The following is a 19713-nucleotide window of genomic DNA, read 5'->3' as shown; positions in this document are numbered from 1 at the left end:
AAACAATGGAAGAGGCACATCTCTTGACACTGTGTAGGGATTAGGGTCAAATATCTGGGTAGTGAATCTAAAGCAAAAATAGAAAAGAGAATTTCATAAAGCTAATAAACAATGAATGGATTGCATTTAGGACAGCAAAATTATTCTTTTTTTTTAAATACATGGCAAAAGAAAATAAGGAACCTCTAGGACCAAAAAAAGTTATGGGTATAAACACTTCTTAGATTAAATAATAATGTTTAATGAAGTAATAGACAAACTAACTAACAGGAATAATAAAATGCATGTACCAAAAACAAACTGGGAGCTGATGACCAAGATGTCAGGCCCCTTTAAACAACAAGCATAATCAAAAACAAGCTGAATTTCGATAAATAAAAACTCTCCCCTCAGTTTTAGAAGATCTAGCTTTATTTCATGAAGTATTAATTGTATTTTATATTAGTTGGTTTTCAGAAAGCATAGATAGGTCTTATGGCGACGACGGGATAGGAAACGGCTAGGAGTTGGAAGGAAGTGGCCGTGGGCTTAATTAAGGTACAGCCCTAGCATTTGCCTGGTGTGAAAATGGGAAACCACGGAAAATCATCTTCACGACCGCCGACAGTGATTCAAACCCACTAGGAAAACAACAGATACAGAATCTGCCACCTGGGAGACTGCCCTAAATGCAGATCAGTACTGATGGATCAATTGCATTTCAAATCAGTCAATTGGTTTTCAAAAGGTATCAGTTGTATCTCGGATGGGTAAAGAGAATTAAATCAACAAATTATGAAAATCAAGTTAAGTCATTTGCCCCCTATAGAAAAATGATTACGCATGGGTACAGAGAGTCACTGAGTATCTCTGCATGCCAAGAGGATTATGTCGCAATTAGACTGACTTACCTCTATATGCACATTGATTTCATGCAAGCAATAATGCAGTTCTGCATTACTGGAAATTTTGGTTGACAGCAGTGGGCAGGAAGATACATCTCCCTTTTTATTTTCCTCCTTGTTCATTCCACTCTATACTCCTGTTTGAACAGTCCACTTTGAGATTGACTTAACGATCCAGGTGAACCATATTACAACCAGATGATTGCTTTGGTGTATGAGCAAGGCCTCCAAGCAGACTCGTGTAAGGCATATCTTACCACTTATATTTTTCATAAAATGCATCATTCAAAGACCACGTGTCGTGTATTAATACAGCTTCTTTCTGAGTCAACATTGAAGCAAAGCTCCATCCTTGTTGGATAAACTAAACAGCTTATAAACTTCACATGACAGCCCCGCAATCCTATTATTTTCTTGACATACAACTGAGCTCAAATTCTGACAACAGTGAAATTCCTCAGTTGGTACCAAACTCAACAATGGGATTCCTCCTTCCTCGAACATTGGTTTGAAAGTGAATCAAGAAATGGACCTGGCAGACAGAAGTGCAATTAGGGGACAGCCTTGTGGTTAATGTTTGGAAACAAAAAAAAAGTGAAAACGAAGATATAAAACTTAATTTCTTTTGCTAGTGACTTCACGCCATACCGACACAGTTAGGTCTTATGGCGACTATGGGACAGGAAAGGGCTAGGAGTGGGAAGGAAGTGGCCGTGGCCTTAATTAAGATACAGCCCCAGCATTTGCCTGGTGTGAAAATGGGAAACCGTGGAAAACCATCTTCAGGGCTGCCGACAGTGGTTCGAACCCACTATCTCCCGAATACTGGATACTGGCCGCACTTAAGCAACTGCCTATCAAGCTTGGTAACAATGACATCAGAATGGAACTAGAAGTGGACTCGATAGAAGAGAAGCTAAGGACTTTGAGATTAATATGGACATGTAAAGCGAATGTCTGGCACAAGACCACCACATGCATGCCTAGAAAGAACAGTTGAAGGAAGAAGACCAGTGGGAGGACCTAGGAAGACATGGCTACACCAACTGGGAGACGATGTGGAGAGAAGAGCAGAAAACTGGAAGTCAGCGGTGAGAAAGAAGGCACTTCTGGACAGACAACGATGGCAAAGGCTCGTTCAAAACCACCCTATCTGGCAGGCTGGAGGGGTTTATCGCACGTTCCTTTGTACACTGGGACTACTATAGCCACACTCCATTAATATGGTATAGCTCCTTCAAGCAAAATGTAATCAAATAAGTAGGTCTACTTCAGATATGGTACTATATCCCAACCCATTGCCTTTAGTATAACCCCAGAAATCTTATCAGTTCCAGCTCTTTCTCTAGCTTTCAAATTCTGTACTTCACTAGTATTTGTTACTTCCTCAACCTGGACATTATCTTTATATCCTAAAACCAGGTCTGAATTTTTGCCACTGCACACATATGATGAATTTTATTATTTAGCAATTCACTAGGAACAAACAATTTTTACTGTAGTTACATCATGCTTGTGTCATCACAAGCGTTTTACAAAAGTTTTCAATTTGGCAATTTGAATTTTAAAAGAATGTTGAAGTGCAAAGACCAGAAAATTTGTAGTGCACAAAATGCAGAGGTAGACAGCAGAAGACCAGCCAGCTCTGGGAAGATCTAAATTAAGATGGAGAACCTGAATCAGGAAGGACCTGAATAGTATTATCTGCGCACTTTTTAGCGATAGATTTACACCCTAGTGCTGAATCGGTCAACTTCGGTTATCTTCGAGATTCGTATTGGCAACCTTTGAAACACAAACTAAGAATCAGTTATGATCGCTGTGCGACATCTGACGTACACTTTACGTACTCGTACTCTTGTTGACACAGTAAAGCCAAACTATAGAATTCATGCTAGGAACACCTTTCGCATCGAGAAATGTTATTTAGTATTATATATTATGTGTGTGACACAGTTGTTGGCGTAAGATAATAAAGGATTAGAAAATTCATATCGATCAATCATATTATCGATTCAATTCAGATTTCATTTCCATTCAGTTGGCAGTATTACCGGAACTGGCAGTGCTCCCTCCTTACATCTCAACCCAGTACAAAAATCTATCACTAAAAAGTGCGCGTACAACACAAATGCTGGCTAAAATAGGCTACAAGATCGAAGTTACTGGAGGAGAGCTACCAGGAAAGCCGATCTCACCTGAGTGGGATAAGGTAATGAAGAAGTGTTTGAAATTTGGCCTGAAAAAGGGCTTCTTTAACACAGGAGTAAATCGACCAACTTCCTTAACATGCCAGTTAATCAACCAACATGAGACTACTTCCATTTAAGCAAACTTAAATGTCAATGTACTGAACTAGGAGTAGATTCTACAATTATGAACATAAAAAGAAAGCCTATAATAACTACAGCACACTACTGGTCTATATACTGGATCAATGCACAGGTTCGCAGTAAATTGTGAATCAATGTATCTTCATTTACAGTATATTAATTAACACAAGCACAGTCGCTTCATTTATACTACAACCCTCATTCAGTCAGTAATGTATTCACTTCCATTGTCAAAACTATATGTCAACATTGCAGTAGTAGTTTAATGCCGCATCTGTAGAACTGCTGTGGTTTCGGGTTGAAGAAATCAGTGAGCCAAGTGTCAAGAGCATCTTTAACATGAAATACTTCTCCCTAAACGTGGTTGCAGACAGAACAGAAAAGGTGAAAATTGATAGACTGGGCAAGTTCGGGGAACAGGAAGGGTGCGGAAAAGTTTCCCAGCATAGTTCTTAAATAACTTCTTTCGTCAATTTTGTCGAATGTGGGTGTGTATTATCATTTAATAACAGCACTGGACATTCAGGTCTTTGTCTTAAAAAATGGTGGTGAGTCATCTTAATCATTAGTTGTACACGACAGCAGCCTTTGTTCCTTGGAAAACTATTCATGGTGAAAGATTCCTTGGTAATTCCCCCAAATGCACACAACGTTACTTTTTCTGAGGTGGAAGGGAGGGGAGTTGCAAGGGAGAGTTCCTTTTTTCCTTAAGGCTTACCACACTTTCCTCTTCCTGATGCTGGTGTAGAGACACCAGTTTTTTACACCATTAACAATGTGTTGATTACAACGTATGGGACAAGCAATGACGCACATACTGTTACACGCTGATTTTTGTTTTCCTCACTAAACACATGTGGTACTGTATGTAATCCATGCATCCTATTTTTGTACCTTACCCATAGAAAGTAAATGATGCAGTCCTCTGCGAACCATGTGACCTTGCCGTGGTGGGGAGGCTTGCGTGTCCCAATGATGCAGATAGCCGAGCCCCAGGTGCAACCATATCGGATGGGTATCTGTTGAGACACCAGACTAACGAATGGTTCATCGAAAGGGGGGTAGCAGCCTTTCGGTAGTTGCAAGGGCGGCAGTCTAGATTATTGACTGATACGGCCTTGTAATAATACTCAACATGGCTTAGCTGTGTTGATACTGCTACACGGCTGAAAGCAACGGGAAACTACAGCCGTAACTAACTCCCGAGGACATGCAGCTCTCCCTGTATGAATGATGTACTGATGATGGCTTCCTCCCGGGTAAAATATTCCGGAGGTAAACTAGTCCCCCATTCAGATCTCCGGGCGGGGACTACTCGAGAGGGGGCGATCATCAGGAAGATGGATACTGACATTCTGCGAGTCGGAGCGTGGAATGTTAGAAGTTTGAATCGTTGTGGTAGGTTAGAGAATCTGAAAAGGGAGATGGATAGGCTAAAGTTAGATGTAGTTGGTATAAGTGAAGTACGTTGGCAGGAAGAACAAGATTTTTGGTCAGGCGACTACCAAATTATCAACACAAAATCAAACAGGGGAAATGCAGGAGTTGGTTTAATAATGAATAAGAAAATAGGGCAGCGGGTAAGCTACTACGACCAGCATAGTGAAAGAATTATTGTCGTCAAGATAGACACCAAACCAATGCCCACCACAATAGTGCAGGTCTATATGTCCACTAGTTCAGCGGATGATGAAGAAATCGAAAGAATATATGAGGAGATAGAAGATTTAATACAATATGTAAAAGGTGACGAGAATCTAATTGTGATGGGAGACTGGAATGCAGTGGTAGGCCAAGGAAGAGAAGGTAGTACAGTAGGAGAATTTGGATTGGGACAAAGGAACGAAAGAGGAAGTCGGCTGGTTGAATTCTGCACAGATCATAATTTAGTCCTTGCCAATACTTGGTTCCAACACCACAAACGACGGCTGTATACGTGGACGAGACCTGGAGACACTGGAAGGTATCAAATTGACTTCATTATGATTAGGCAGAGATTCAGAAACCAGGTGTTGGATTGCAAAACTTTCCCAGGAGCAGACGTGGACTCTGACCACAACTTGTTGGTCATGAAATGCCATCTGAAGCTGAAGAAATTGAAGAAAGGAAAGAATGCAAAAAGATGGGATCTAGACAAGTTGAAAGAAAAGAGTGTGAGGGATTGTTTCAAGGAACATGTTGCACAAGGACTAAATGAAAAGGCTGAAGGAAACACTATAGAGGAAGAGTGGAGAGTCATGAAAAATGCAGTAGGGCTGCTGAAGAAATGTTAGGAAGGAAGAAAAAATCAACTAAAAATCAGTGGATAACTCAGGAGATACTAGACATGATTGATGAACGACGAAAATACAAGAATGCTAGAAATGAAGAGGGCAGAAAAGAATACAGGCGATTAAAGAATCAAGTGGATAGAAAGTGCAAGGTAGCTAAGGAAGAATGGCTGAAGGAGAAGTGCAAGGATGTCGAAGGCTGTATGGTCCTGGGAAAGGTAGATGCTGCATACAGGAAAATCAAGGAAACCTTTGGAGAAAGGAAATCTAGGTGTATGAATATTAAGGACTTAGATGGAAAGCCTTTTCTAGGGAAAGAAGACAAAGCAGAAAGATGGCAGGAGCATATCCAACAGATGTATGAAGGTAAAGATGTAGATAATTTGGTTCTGGAACATGAAGAGGCTGTTGATGCTGATGAAATGAGAGACCCAATTTTGAGGTCAGAGTTTGACAGAGCTGTGAGTGACCTTAATAGGAACAAGGCACCTGGAATTGATGACATTCCCTCTGAATTACTGACTGCCTTAGGAGAAACCAGCATGGCAAGGTTATTTCATTTAGTGTGCAAGATGTACGAGACAGGAGAAGTCCCATCCGATTTTCGGAAGAATGTTGTTATACCTATTCCCAAGAAAGCCGGTGCTGACAGGTGTGAAAACTACCGCACCATTAGTTTAGTATCTCATGCCTGCAAAATTTTAACATGTATTATTTACAGAAGAATGGAAAAACAAGTTGAAGCTGAGTTGGGAGAAGATCAATTTGGCTTCAGAAGAAATGTAGGAACACGTGAAGCAATCCTGACTTTACGTCTGATCTTAGAGGATCGAATCAAGAAGGACAAGCCCACGTACATGGCATTCGTAGATCTAGAAAAGGCATTCGATAATGTTGATTGGACCAAGCTATTTATGATTCTGAAGATGATAGGGATCAGATACCGAGAACGAAGAATTATCTACAATCTGTATAAAAATCAGTCTGCAGTGATAAGAATCGAGGGCTTTGAAAAAGAAGCAGCAATCCAGAAAGGAGTGAGGCAAGGCTGCAGTTTGTCCCCTCTCCTTTTCAATGTTTACATAGAACAGGCAGTAAAGGAAATCAAAGAGAAATTTGGAAAGGGAAAGGAGAGGAAATCAAAACCTTGAGATTTGCCGATGATATTGTTATTTTATCTGAGACTGCAGAAGATCTCGAGAAGTTGCTGAATGGTATGGATGAAGTCTTGGGTAAGGAGTACAAGATGAAAATAAATAAGTCCAAAACAAAAGTAATGGAGTGCAGTCGAACGAAGGCAGGTGATGCAGGAAATATTAGATTAGGAAATGAAGTCTTAAAGGAAGTAGATGAATATTGTTACTTGGGTAGTAAAATAACTAACGATGGCAGAAGTAAGGAGGACATAAAATGCAGACTAGCACAAGCTAGGAAGAGCTTTCTTAAGAAAAGAAATTTGCTCACTTCAGACATTGATATCGGAATTAGAAAGATGTTTTTAAAGACTTTCGTGTGGAGCGTGACATTGTATGGAAGTGAAACAGGACGATAACTAGCTCAGAAAGAAAGAGAATAGAAGCTTTTGAAATGTGGTGTTACAGAAGAATGCTGAAGGTGAGATGGATAGATCGAATCACAAATGAAGGGATACTGAATCGAATTGGTGAGAGGAGATCGATTTGGCTAAATTTGACGAGAAGAAGAAATAGAATGATAGGACACATCTTAAGACACCCAGGACTTGTTCAGTTGGTTTTTGAAGGAAGTGTAGGTGGTAAGAACGGTAGGGGTAGACCAAGGTATGAATATGACAAGCAGATTAGAGCAGATGTAGAATGCAATAGTTACGTAGACATGAAAAGGTTAGCACAGGATAGGTTGGCATGGAGAGCTGCATCAAACCAATCTATGGACTGATGACTCAAACAACAACAATGGTAGAGTTGACCCAATTCATAGTTTCTGTCAATTCCAGCACTTTTGATTGGGATTTGCATAATAACCTCACGGGTCTTCATCCAAGTGTGACCATCGCCTTGACTGTGGATCAGCAGATACGTCAAATAAGTTTTCCCAGAAATGAGATCATTTTCTTGCCGTACTTTCAGCATTATCATTAGCTCCATACACAGCAAAAACTGTTTTTTCCACTATCGCTACATTTGACCCTTAATTAAACTCTAAGAGCAGAATGTGACTGAAATCTTAAATTTGTCCGCTTGACATTCCATCTCATTTTAACTGCAAAATATCCAGAATGCGTGCAGAATTATAGCACACACTATTTTCATAAACATGAAACATACAACTAAGCAAACACTGTGGAATAACAGACAAAGAACACTTGGTAATGCGTTGTTACCAATCTACATAACAAACATTGCAAACTTGCGCACTGATCCAATATAAATACATACTAGCAATTTTCTTTCCAAGGTACAACAAAATGAAATACATTTAATTCCAAACAATACCACAGCTGGTGATAATTGAAATCAAAAGGAAATTAGGTCTAGCTAGGTACTAATCGTATTAAAATAAAATTACAATATTCAACTCTTCGAGATAAAACTCGAAGTTATAGTTGTAGGAACTAAAGCTTACTCCCAAATATTGAAAAAGAGTTACCAGAACTAATATACAATATACTACATACATCACACACACTGAAGAAACATAAGCACAGAATTACCAAAATTTCAAGACCATAATAATGTCCAGGCCCTAATAATGGAACTGGCCCCTTGTAACGAACTAAAGCAGCCACAGCATCAAGGTGAAGTGCATCATCGGCTTCTGGCAGGAGAAATACCCGATGCCCTTGTTCTACTTGTGCCAGATCATAGCATAACTCTTCCTCTTCTGCCATATATTTTCGTTCAAATGGAGAACTGATACCTTGAAATGGCTGCCACAAAACTGGAGGGATAAACAACAGATTATCTCTGTGGCATACCCAAATTTTCTCATCTGCTTCACAACCACACCCATCACAGTCAAAATCACTCACACCTACTAGGTTATTGTACAGTCCCAAAGATTCCAACTGAATTATTACCAATGATCCTAATCGTATAACTTTTCTCTCATCAATGTTTTCTGTAAAATCAGATAAATTAAGAGAACGAACTACCATAGTATTTTTCACCACACAATACTTCGAGTCGTTGTAAGAATTTCCACTCATCCTATAACTTACACGTAAAAAACACGCAAAGCAGGAAATTAAATACCGATAAAAACTCAAATGTCACTAATCTCATTACCGTACATCAACTGCTACATGCTTGGGTGCACAACGTAAACACGAAAGCTCCACAACTGTTACGAGTGAGAATAACATACACTAAATCTATGTAAAAGAAGCATGACACACGTCAACACGATTCTATTCAGCAAGTACTATGTGCATAAGAAATAAATATTAAAATGACTGAAATAACAATAACTTGCGATCAAATATATTATCAGGCACTTGTATGATGACATATACAAGTGTGACAATGTGGATAACATTCAACATTTCTTAAAATAAGTGCATGCTGCTTTGATATATGATATCCAACTATTATTCACGACTGACATAGTACTAACGTTTAAAATTACAGTGAAAAGTGTCGCACAACAGCAGGTATTGCGTACAACAACAAAAGGCTATCATTACGCCATGATGTACACCTTCATGACGTATGAACTCAGGAAGTCAAATCAAAACATTACCTAAGTATTATACCTATTCTGTGATATTGACGTTTTGATTGTTTCGTATGTTTAATCGCGTGAAAAAAAGGTTCCTGGTCTTGCCTGTTAATATAAGAATGATTTATAGATTGAATTAAGTACCAACTCATTTAAATTATAATCTAACAAATATGCCAAATAAATATGAAAATACTGGTTATGAGATAGCCAGAGAGGTTAAATTGCTGCTAATGACGTCTTGCTTATCTAGCTATTTTATTTCGAAGATTGTAATACCACAGTCTAATATACACAGTCGCGAAGCTCGGCACATTTTTTTCATCCATGCGAATGCAGCGCTCCACGCGGCCAGCAAGCCATCGGTCTTCTGGGATGTGTAAGTTGTATACGTTTTGTGAGGTAAGCGCGAGGTAATTACATTATAGATGATCGGTTTTCTATTAAACTGACATGGTATTTACGAAAAGATGTGTGTGTAGCGCAATAAATTGCTCAGTTACAAGAAGACACCACAGCTTTAGGTTTTCTAAAGATCCTTTACAGTAAAGCCTGAATTACTGTTTACATTTTCGGATAATAGAACAATATTGTGAAGATTCATAAATTTAACTTCAGATAAGTAGGCATTTCGTTCATCAGTGATTCAGGAATGTAACTCATAGTGAAATCCATCCAATTATAATTATATGAACTTAAATAACGTATTAACGCAACCGTAACCTCTAACACGTAGCGGTGTTGTAATTTTCATTGTGTATAAAATTGCTTGTCGCCTCTGTGTAGTGGTTAGTGTGATTAGCTGCCACCACCCGGAGGCCCGGGTTTGATTCCCAGCTCTACCACGAAATTTGAAAAAAGTGGTATGAGGGCTGGAACCGGGTTCACTCAGCCTCGGGAGGTTAACTGAGTAGAAGGGAGTTCGATTCCCACCTCAGTCGTCTTCGAAGTCGTTTTCCGTGGTTTCCCACTTCTCCAGGCAAATGCCGGGATGGTACCTAACTTAAAGCCACCGTCGCTTCCTTCCCTCTCCCTTGTCTATCCCTTCCAATCTTTCCATTCCCCACAATGCCCCTCTTCAGCATAGCAGGTGAGGCCGCCTGGGCTAGCTACTGGCCCTCCTCCCCAGTTGTATCCCCCAACCCAAAGTCTCACGCCCCAGGACACTGCCCTTGAGGCGGTAGAGGTGGGATCCCTCACTCATTCCGAAGGAAAAACCAACCCTGGAGGGTAAACGGATTAAGAAAGGCAAGAAAATTGCTTGTAAATAGTTGGAGGGCTGATTTATTGGAGAAACATGTGAACTATGTGTACAATAACATAACGTTATGTTCGAATCATTTTGGAGACAGCCAGTTCATGTCAGCAGAGAAGAAGAAATTGTATGGAATCTCCAGATTTCTTCGAACCGAAAGTTATTGATAAGAGATGATTAGCTCGTCTCAAACGAGCACACCACACAGTCATACGTTGCACTGACATAGATAGGTCTTTTGGCAACGGGGGGATAGGAAAGGGCTTGGAGCGAGAAGGAAGCGACCATGGCCTTAATTATGGCACAGGCTGTTTTGACAATGGGAAACCATGAAAAACCATTTTCAGGCCTGGCGACAGTGGAGTTCGAACCCACTATCTCTGAAATGTAAGCTGATAGCTACGCGACCTAAACCGCGCGGCCACTTGCTCGGAGGAGCCGAGAGAACATGGGCTGTTTTCAGGAATTTCCTGTATGCTCACTAACTTGGATGTGCTATACTATTAATTCCCTAATGTAAATACCTGATTTTCCACATTAATGCTCTGTAGGTACGAAGTCATTAGTGTGGAAATTATTTGTGAAACTAAGATTAGATTACATTGTGATATTTTGCAATGAAAGTTTTCAGTGTCATAAAACAAAAAAGCTCAAAATTCACCCATAAGTTCCTGAGATCTTTGAATATTATTTGAATTGTTTTGTAGTTCATTTCTATTTTTATGATTTATGTGAAAGTATCATATTCAGTTCAATAATAGGACTACGAAATTGGCTAAGACCTTAACTACAGTGGTATGATCAGTTTTTCCTTCGAAAATAAACTATTGTTACTTTCCTTTGGTATTATTACCATGTTGTAACAATAAGTAGTCTGGTGTATCAACGTATTTTATTAAAATGTACGATTAATATAGTTGTCGAGGTGGTTACAGTTTATAATTTACGTGGGAAAGTGCAATCAGCTGTTGGGTAGAGAATTGTTCCGGACAGTTAGAGCTTGCTGGCCGCTACGATCGCTGGTGTCGTTCCGCCTGTCAACAGGATGCCATTTCATCACTAAGGAGCTTCGCGACTGTGTATATTAGACTGTGGTAATACCGTACTAATATTACCACGGTAATAGTCCTAATTCACAGTAGTATTCCCTATATACTGAAGAAGTCAGCTCAGTTTTAATTACTGCATTGATGGGTGAAAGTTCCTATAGGTCAACCCATACGTGTTAATAAAAGGAAGGATCTTCACTCGGGGGTAAATTGTAAATAAAGGGTATAGATCTCTGCACAAGATCATGAGTGTACTAACATGTCTAGGTGATTATTTAAAAAAATAAAAATTGCGTCAACTTGTTTAATTTTCAGACTAGTAGGTAACTACAGTAAATAATTTATCTTATATAGAATATATTTCAGTTCGTAGTATGTAGGGATTTTACTGAGGATGTAACACACTCTAGAAACCCAAGAATAATCAGCAGGCGTGCGGGAAGTGCAGCGGTCGCTTGGTAGGCCATGGCCAGTCGGGACTGTTGCGCCATACGGTTTGGTTTGGTTTGGTTTGGTTTGGTTTGGTTTGGTTTGGTTTGGTTTGGTTTGGTTTGGTTTGGTTTGGTTTGGTTTGGTTTGGTTTGGTTTGGTTTGGTTTGGTTTGGTTTGGTTTGGTTTGGTTTGGTTTGGTTTGGTTTGGTTTGGTTTGGTTAGTAAGGTTCTAAAACAGAGAGCATACAAGTCTCTGGTAAGACCCCAACTAGAGTATGGTTCCAGTGTATGGGATCCTCGCTAGGATTACTTAATTCGAGAACTGGAAAACATCCAAAGACGAGCAGCTCGATTTGTACTGGGTGGTGGTTGGTATAATGTTGCAAAGTTTGGGCTGAGAAGACTTGGGATAAAGGAAACGAGCTGCTAGACTAAGTGGTATGTTCCGAGCTATCAATGGAGAGATGGCCTGGAATGACATTAGTACACGAATACATTTGTGTGGTGTTTTTAAAAGTAGGAAAAATCATAATATGAAGATAAAGCTGGAATTCAACAGAACAAATTGGGATAAATATTCGTTCACAGGAAGGGGAATTACGGATGGGATAATTTACCAAGGGAGATGTTCAACAAGTTTCCAAATTATTTACAATTATTCATGAAAAGACTAGTAAAACAACAAATAGGGGAACTGCCACCTGAGCGACTGCCCTAAATGCTGATCAGTGGTAACTGATTTGATTTGAAACGCATTGTTGCTCTCATATTAAATCCATATCAAGGATCACTGTGTGGCACAGCGAGGTAAACGGTGAGTACCTACGGTGCTGTTCAAAATCTATTCAAAAGGCTCGAGAAAGACAGTGTAGAATATGCGCAAGAACGGCACATTGCAAGCATCGACATTCATAACCAATGTTACAAATATGATTACAAAATTCGACTGAAATCTTTTGTTGCAGCAAGGAGCGAAAGAACGACGTGTAAGTTGGTACAAGCAAAGCACTTCCCTGCTCTCACTTCTCTGCCAGTATGTAACACAGAAAAATTTACAAGACCTATGTCAATAACTCGGACCTTAGTGCTACTATCATAGGCGAGAAAATGGCAGAATTATTGTTCCTTATAATATCCTATTTTTGTAAAGATTCTTTCAAGAAACATTCCTATACTTAATTTTTACGTTAATATTATTTTTTCTTTCTTCCAAGCAAGAACTGAAACAAAGTAAAACCTAACCTACAACACCTAATCTATTATACCAAACGCCTATGGAACAACTAAGGCCAAATACAAGTTCAACCCAATATTATAGTTGGCCTTGGAACTACCAGTCAAATTAAAATCGAAATAAACGTCGAAAGTTTCAATTATTAGAAATAATAACGTGCGGAAAATGTGTGGAGGAAATAGAACCAGGGTAGAGTGTTGTCCAGGAATTAGGTTAAGGCAGATGTTAAGGAGAAAAGAAGGGAGGGAGGAGGATAGGGAGAAGGTGATAATTTTTCACATTAGTGCCAATAACGTAAGCCAAGCAGGGATAAGTACTAACATAGTGGGAAATGTGTGGCATCTGGTTACGGCAGCACTGAAGGAGTTTAAGGTTCGGTAGCAAAGATTGCTATCAAAGTGTAGGAAGGATACTGGTTTGATGGTAATTAATAATTTAACATTTTAAACTGTTTTATTCACGACCAATATCGTACATATACATACAGAGGTAGTAAAAGATACAGTGTGAATCCCACATAAAGGCCGGACTCCACTGATTAACATTTAACACCAAAATGTTAAATTTAACATATTGCAATTGACATGTATATTGTAATTGTGGCTTCAAATTGACTTTGCATGTTAACTCAGAACGTTGAGGTTAACACTTTTAACATGTTGGCGTGTTTTCCGCTCCAAGTGGAAAACATATCAAGTCAATTCGTTGTTCGTGAGATGTTGGCAGAACTTCGGCAGGTTTCGTGCTGTTTTCATTCCAACATATAACCTAACCGACGCAAACGACGTACTTCTCGTGAAGTATGATTACAGTTACAAAGCTCCGCAATACTCATTCTCTTTGCTATAAGCTACAAATAACAGTACGCGCATATATGTCGTTCTCTCTGCACTATACCGGCATTAAAATTTATAGTCAGAAATGGAGTGGAGAAAGGAGATTACTCTGGACTTAATTAATGATATACCTTAATAGAAAGGCCTTGTTTGTGGGATGTCTCATCGAAGGAATACAGAAAGAAAGCGAAGAAAGCCGACAGTTTCCAGCAACTCGAAAATATCTATAATTGTTCCCGTGAGTGCATCGAAAAAGCTAGCATCCCTCCGCTCCCAGTACAGTCGAGAATTGTAAAAAGTTCATAAAACTCGGAAGTCGGGGCGGAAGCGGACGAACTTTATATTTTTGAAGCAATGAGCAAGATGAGGGGACGAAATGTGCCTAATAAAACTGCATTTCTAAATCATAACAAGAAGCAACAGTGGCAATAACAAAGGCCAAATCATATTCATATTTTTCTTTTCTTTCTGCTGGTGGCTTTACGTCGCACGGACACAGATAGGTCTTATGGCGACGATGGGATAGGAAAGGCCTAAGATTTGGAAGGAAGCGACTGTGGCCTTAATTAAGGTATAACCCCAGCATTTGCCTGGTGTGCCGCTAACCAAACGGCCAACTCGCCCGGTAATACTCTTCATCTGAGCCTATTGTCCGTGTTTGAAAATACTAGACACCACCTAAATGTATTACCACAAATTGATATAATGAACTACCTGTGTATAGAAAAAGGAAGTCAAGTTTAACATGTTTATTAAGTGTGGACACAGTGTTAAATGAAACAGTATTCAATATTTAACATGTTGAAGGTGTCACCAGTTAACATTTAACACTTTTAACATTTAACATGTTGCAAAATGTTAATCAGTGGAGACCGGCCTTAAGGTAAACTTGTGTGTGGGCTTCAAGAATACAATAGCTAGATTATGTACACCATGACATCTAGCGAACAGCATTTATTCCATCAGGATTTTGGTGATATTGTACTCATTTTATGAACTGTTTTTCTGCATTTGGTGTAATAAGCAAGGATCTGGAAATGAGTGACATAGTTTAAGGAGAAGGTTGGTTTCTTAGTAGAGATGAATAGGGTGCCAGTTGATTTAAATATTATAATTAAAATGTATAAGTTGATTTACTTCGTAATAATTGTTAATGAGCCATGTGGAATGCCTTTTCTTCAGGGTATTGTGGTTGCCACTGATCACGTTCACAGGTAATGCATTGTATATCCGTGGCCCTAGACAACTTATATTTCATTGTCTAAGTAAGGTGTCCCGGCGTGGGATACTTATTCCAGTTCTGTCTGCAAATTTTAGACTTGTGTCCTTTGCAGAAGAACTTTACATTTTTATGCATCTATAGGGTCACTGACCTCATAAATAGCTGCCGTATGTTGAGTACTATGCTTTGCTGGAACGGTTCATATGTTGGAAACATCAGTGGCTGTTTGTACGTGACTTTCAGTATATAGTTCTGGCATGTATTTACCTGAGCCAAGTGTGAATCAAGTATTCCACCCCAACTGTTAATTCCATATTGCAAACGCGATTGAACTAAGGCAAAGTATACATATTTCAAGGCTTTTGTAGAAATAGCCTTTCTAATACTTTAAAATATATAAATAAGCTTCTGAAGTTTAATGATCAAATTTGATTCATGAATATTCCATTTCAGATAACTATCTATAACTATTCCTAGGTATGAAAGATTTATTGATTTCTGTAATGTATAACAGTATTTTTGCAACTTGGTGTGTGAAGTCTTAGTGTTAGTTTGTCTGAGGGTTGCTTTGTTTTATTATGCGAGAAGAAGAGGGATTTTGTTTTATTTTCATGAAGTAAGTAGGTGGTTGTTTAGTCATTTTTGAACTATGAATAGGGTTTGTTGAGCTCTGTTAAAGGTCTCCTCTCACGTCTCACCCGTGACTGTGACTACCGTGTCGTCTGCATATGAGTTAATTTTTGCATTACTGTTTTGCTCACACAGATCATTGATCTTGGGGTACTCCGAGTTTTACTGGAGCACTTTTACTTAGGGTATGCTTGCTTCTTAACTTTTGTATTATGTTAGAAAGGAATAATTGTATTTTGAGGAATTCCACGAATGCCTACTTTTTCAACTTTTCTAAGGAGTATATTTTGGTCTACGGTACCAAATGCTTTTATTAAATACAAAAATATAAAAATAGACCATTTGTAGCTATCAATGGTTTTATACAAATGATCAGTTAACGAGAATATTGCATCTTGAGCGCTAATTTTTGGTCCAAAACCAAACTGATTTGGCGATAACATGCTATACTTATTCACATAATTAAGTAATCTGGTTTTAATGCATTTCTCTACCAATTTTGAAAGGTGGGTAGTGGGAGAAATTGGGCGATAATTGTTTAACTCTCTCTTAACGCCTGATTTATGGATTGGGACAAAGATAGCAATTTTGAATGGGTCTGTAAATTGTCCTTTCTATAGTGATAAATTAAAAATATATTGCAGAGGCTGTAGACTATGTTAACTAATTGCTTTAAGTGTTTTACTACAGATATTGCCATAGCCATTGGCTGAGTTATCTTCTGGTGCAGCTATGTGATTCACTGTTTTTGTTTCTGTTATGGGAAGAAAAAATAGATTGTGGTTGAGGTATTGCATGAATGTCATATGTATATGTGTCATTAGGTTCTTTGCTAGTATTTATTATTTTTTTCAGCAAGTTCAAAACGTATACCACTGAAATAATCCACAAATTTGTCTGCAATGACAGTTGGTTAGGATGGTTCTTGTGAGTGTGTAAGATTTACGCTACCTATATCTGAATTTTTGTTCTCCTTCCCACATGTTATATCACTTGTGCTTTTCCATAGGATTTTAGAATTGTTTGAGCTTGACATAATGTTGTTAGAAGAGTATTACTCTTTTGTTACTTTAATGAGCCTGTTCATCCAGTTTAGAATTGTTTGAGCTTGACATAATGTTGTTAGAAGAGTATTACTCTTTTGTTACTTTAATGAGCCTGTTCATCCAGTTTCGGTAAGTTTTATGTTTCCTAATAGTGTTTGTGATCTCATCATTATTTGAGGACCTCATCTTTTGTTTTACAATTGCATGGCGCCGGCCGGTCGTGTTGCTCCTAAAGCTGTTAAGAATTTTCAGAAATGTAATACTTTAATGGAAAGTAGTGAGTGCATAAAATTTAACGACGGGAAGAAGGTGTCAAATACCAGTGGAAGTGTGGATCAGGTCATAGGCCAAAAGGAAAATAATTCGCGAAATGTTTGTGTATGTGACGCACGCATCGTGCATGCGGAAGCGGGAAAGTGTGTTGACTGTGTTAATTTATTATCCGAATTGGCCTCAAGGGATGAAATTATTCGAATGTTAAGAGAAGACATTGAAAGTATTAAACGTAATAGACTTAGTTTAAATGGTGTGACTGAAGTGCAAACTGAGACATGGTCGGAAGTACGAGGAGTTGCAACAGTAGGCCTAAAACTAATCATGATCGGGGCGTAGGCCTAGGTATTGAATTAAGGAATAAGTTCCAGGTCCTTGAATCAATTACCTCTAGTGAAGAAGAATGTGTAAAGATTAATAACGTTCCAGCCATCACAAGGAAGCCTGCACTGGGGTTGAAGAAGAAAGAATGTGAGGTAGTTGTGTACGGGGATAGCCATGGTCGGGGTATATTGTCGAACTTGGTGATATGCTACCGGAGACTGAAGTTGTAGGTTTTGTCAAGCCAGGTGCTCTGTTCAAAGAGGTTCTTCAGTCAGATATGGAAGAGATGGGAACACTTAATGAGAATGACTACGTGGTTATTATGGCAGGGACGAATGATATTGCCAGAAATGAAGCATCAAATGTGATTTCGAGGGTGAAGAAAGCACTTTGCAAATTAAAGACCACCAATGTAATATTATGTAATATTCCACATCGACATGATTTAATTGAATGGTCTTGTGTAAATAAGTTAGTTGATGATACAAACAGGCGGCTACAGACAATTGTCAAATGCTTTCAAAGTACAGAAATAATTGATATGAGCAATATGGATCGAGGATATTTCACAAATCATGGCATGCATCTTAGCAGAAGAGGGAAAAAGCAGCTATGTAATATGATAAGAAAGAAAATACAACAGACTCCAGGAACAACTATCATGAATAATGCCATACCACTGCTGTTCGATAAAGATGAGGAAGTTGCAGAACATTTGCAAGTAATGAAAGTAAGAAGAGTTGAGGAAGTAGTTGAGGTGAGTGCTACCACTAAAGAAGGATGCCTAGGAGAAGAAAATCAACTGAAAGGGATTAATGTGATTCTAACACAATCATCAGATACAGCAATACCAGAAATCACCGAGTACACAGGGAAAACTTGTGAGGAAACCATTGAGATCGTCAGTAGCAGTCAGTTGGATGAACGAGGAGAGGAGTTACTGGAGAAGTTGGATGTTGGAGCACCATCAGGACGAACTGAAGGAGGGCAAGCTAAACAACCAGAAATAAGAACGTCAAGTAGGACAAGGAAACGACCAGTATTACTAGAGCAGAATTTTTTAAGGTAAAAGGTAGCAATAGTTATAATCTAAAGGGAAAGATAAATTTGTTCCACCAGAATGTTCAGTCTTTAAGAAATAAAATTCTAAGTATGGAGGTTCTGTTGGCAGATAACCTACAAGCGTATGATGTTTTATGCTTAACTGAACATTGGTTGATAGAGGATGAGATTTCAAACTTTGTATTAGAAGGTTATGCTCTTGCAAGTAAGTTTTGTAGAAAGAAAATGAAGTGTGGAGATTCATGTATATATGTGAATAATATCAAATGTAAGCAGTTGGATAAATTTGAATACCTGAATGTAGAGGAGCATTTCGAGGCTAGCTTTGTTGAACTAGTGGATTATAAGTTAATACTTATATGCATTTATAGAAATCCTTCTAGTAATGTTGAAACTTTTTATAATAATATTGAAATTATTTTAGATGACCTACAGAATAAGAACAAAAGTGTAATAATCATGGGCGACTTCAATGTAGATTTTTAGGGAATAATGGTGTGCGAGATAAGCAAAGGCTAGAAATGTTGTTTTCCTTGTATGGTCTAAAGGCAGTTGTAAATCAACCAACTAGAATATCTGGGGATACGAAGTCAGCAGTAGATCAAGTTGTATTGAATGAGGAAATGTGGAACTATGAAATAGAAGTTTATGATACAGGTTTTTCAGATAATTTTGCTCAAATTGTGCATCTAAATTTTAGGGTAATAGGAAACCATAATTTAAAAAAATAACAATGTAATTTACAGGGAAACTAGAATGTGTAACACGGAAAATATTTCATATTTTAACCAGTTATTGGCCAAGGAAACTTGGGAGAGTATATATAGAAATAACTCAACTAATGAGGCCTTCAGTGAGTTTTTGGGTGTGTTTGATTATTATTATTATTATTATCAAGTGGCAATACCAGTCAAAAGGGTAATTGTAAAGAATTATAGGAATGGGTGGATTACAACAGGAATTAGAAATTCAAGTAGACGATTAAGGTTTTTAAGAAAATGTGTGAAAGGGAGTAACACCTCATCTGAATTGAAGGATTATTATACGAAATATAAGAACGTATATCAAGAAGTTTTGAAGGCTGCCAAAAGATTACATAATGAGAATGAGCTAAAAAATTCGAAAAACATGTCTAAATGTATGTGGAACACTATAAAAAGGGAG

The 19713-nt window shown here is 38.4% G+C and overlaps 1 protein-coding gene across 1 annotated transcript in view; it reads right to left on the bottom strand.

Annotated features, from left to right (window-relative positions):
- The window catches only part of CYLD (ubiquitin carboxyl-terminal hydrolase CYLD), a 188344-nt gene extending 179211 nt beyond the window's left edge, over positions 1–9133 (bottom strand). Inside the window, exon 1 of the mRNA XM_067135632.2 lies at positions 8180–9133. Coding sequence (XP_066991733.2) covers positions 8180–8674 — 495 coding nt within the window. The 5' untranslated portion in view covers positions 8675–9133. The remainder of the gene's footprint in view (positions 1–8179) is intronic.
- Between the last annotated feature and the right edge of the window lie 10580 nt (positions 9134–19713).

The sequence above is a fragment of the Anabrus simplex genome, chromosome 1 (genome assembly GCF_040414725.1).
Source record: "Anabrus simplex isolate iqAnaSimp1 chromosome 1, ASM4041472v1, whole genome shotgun sequence".
Taxonomy (NCBI): Eukaryota; Metazoa; Arthropoda; class Insecta; order Orthoptera; family Tettigoniidae; genus Anabrus; species Anabrus simplex.
The sequence above is the reverse complement of the archived record's forward strand: the minus strand, read 5'-3'. Positions and strand labels throughout refer to the sequence as shown.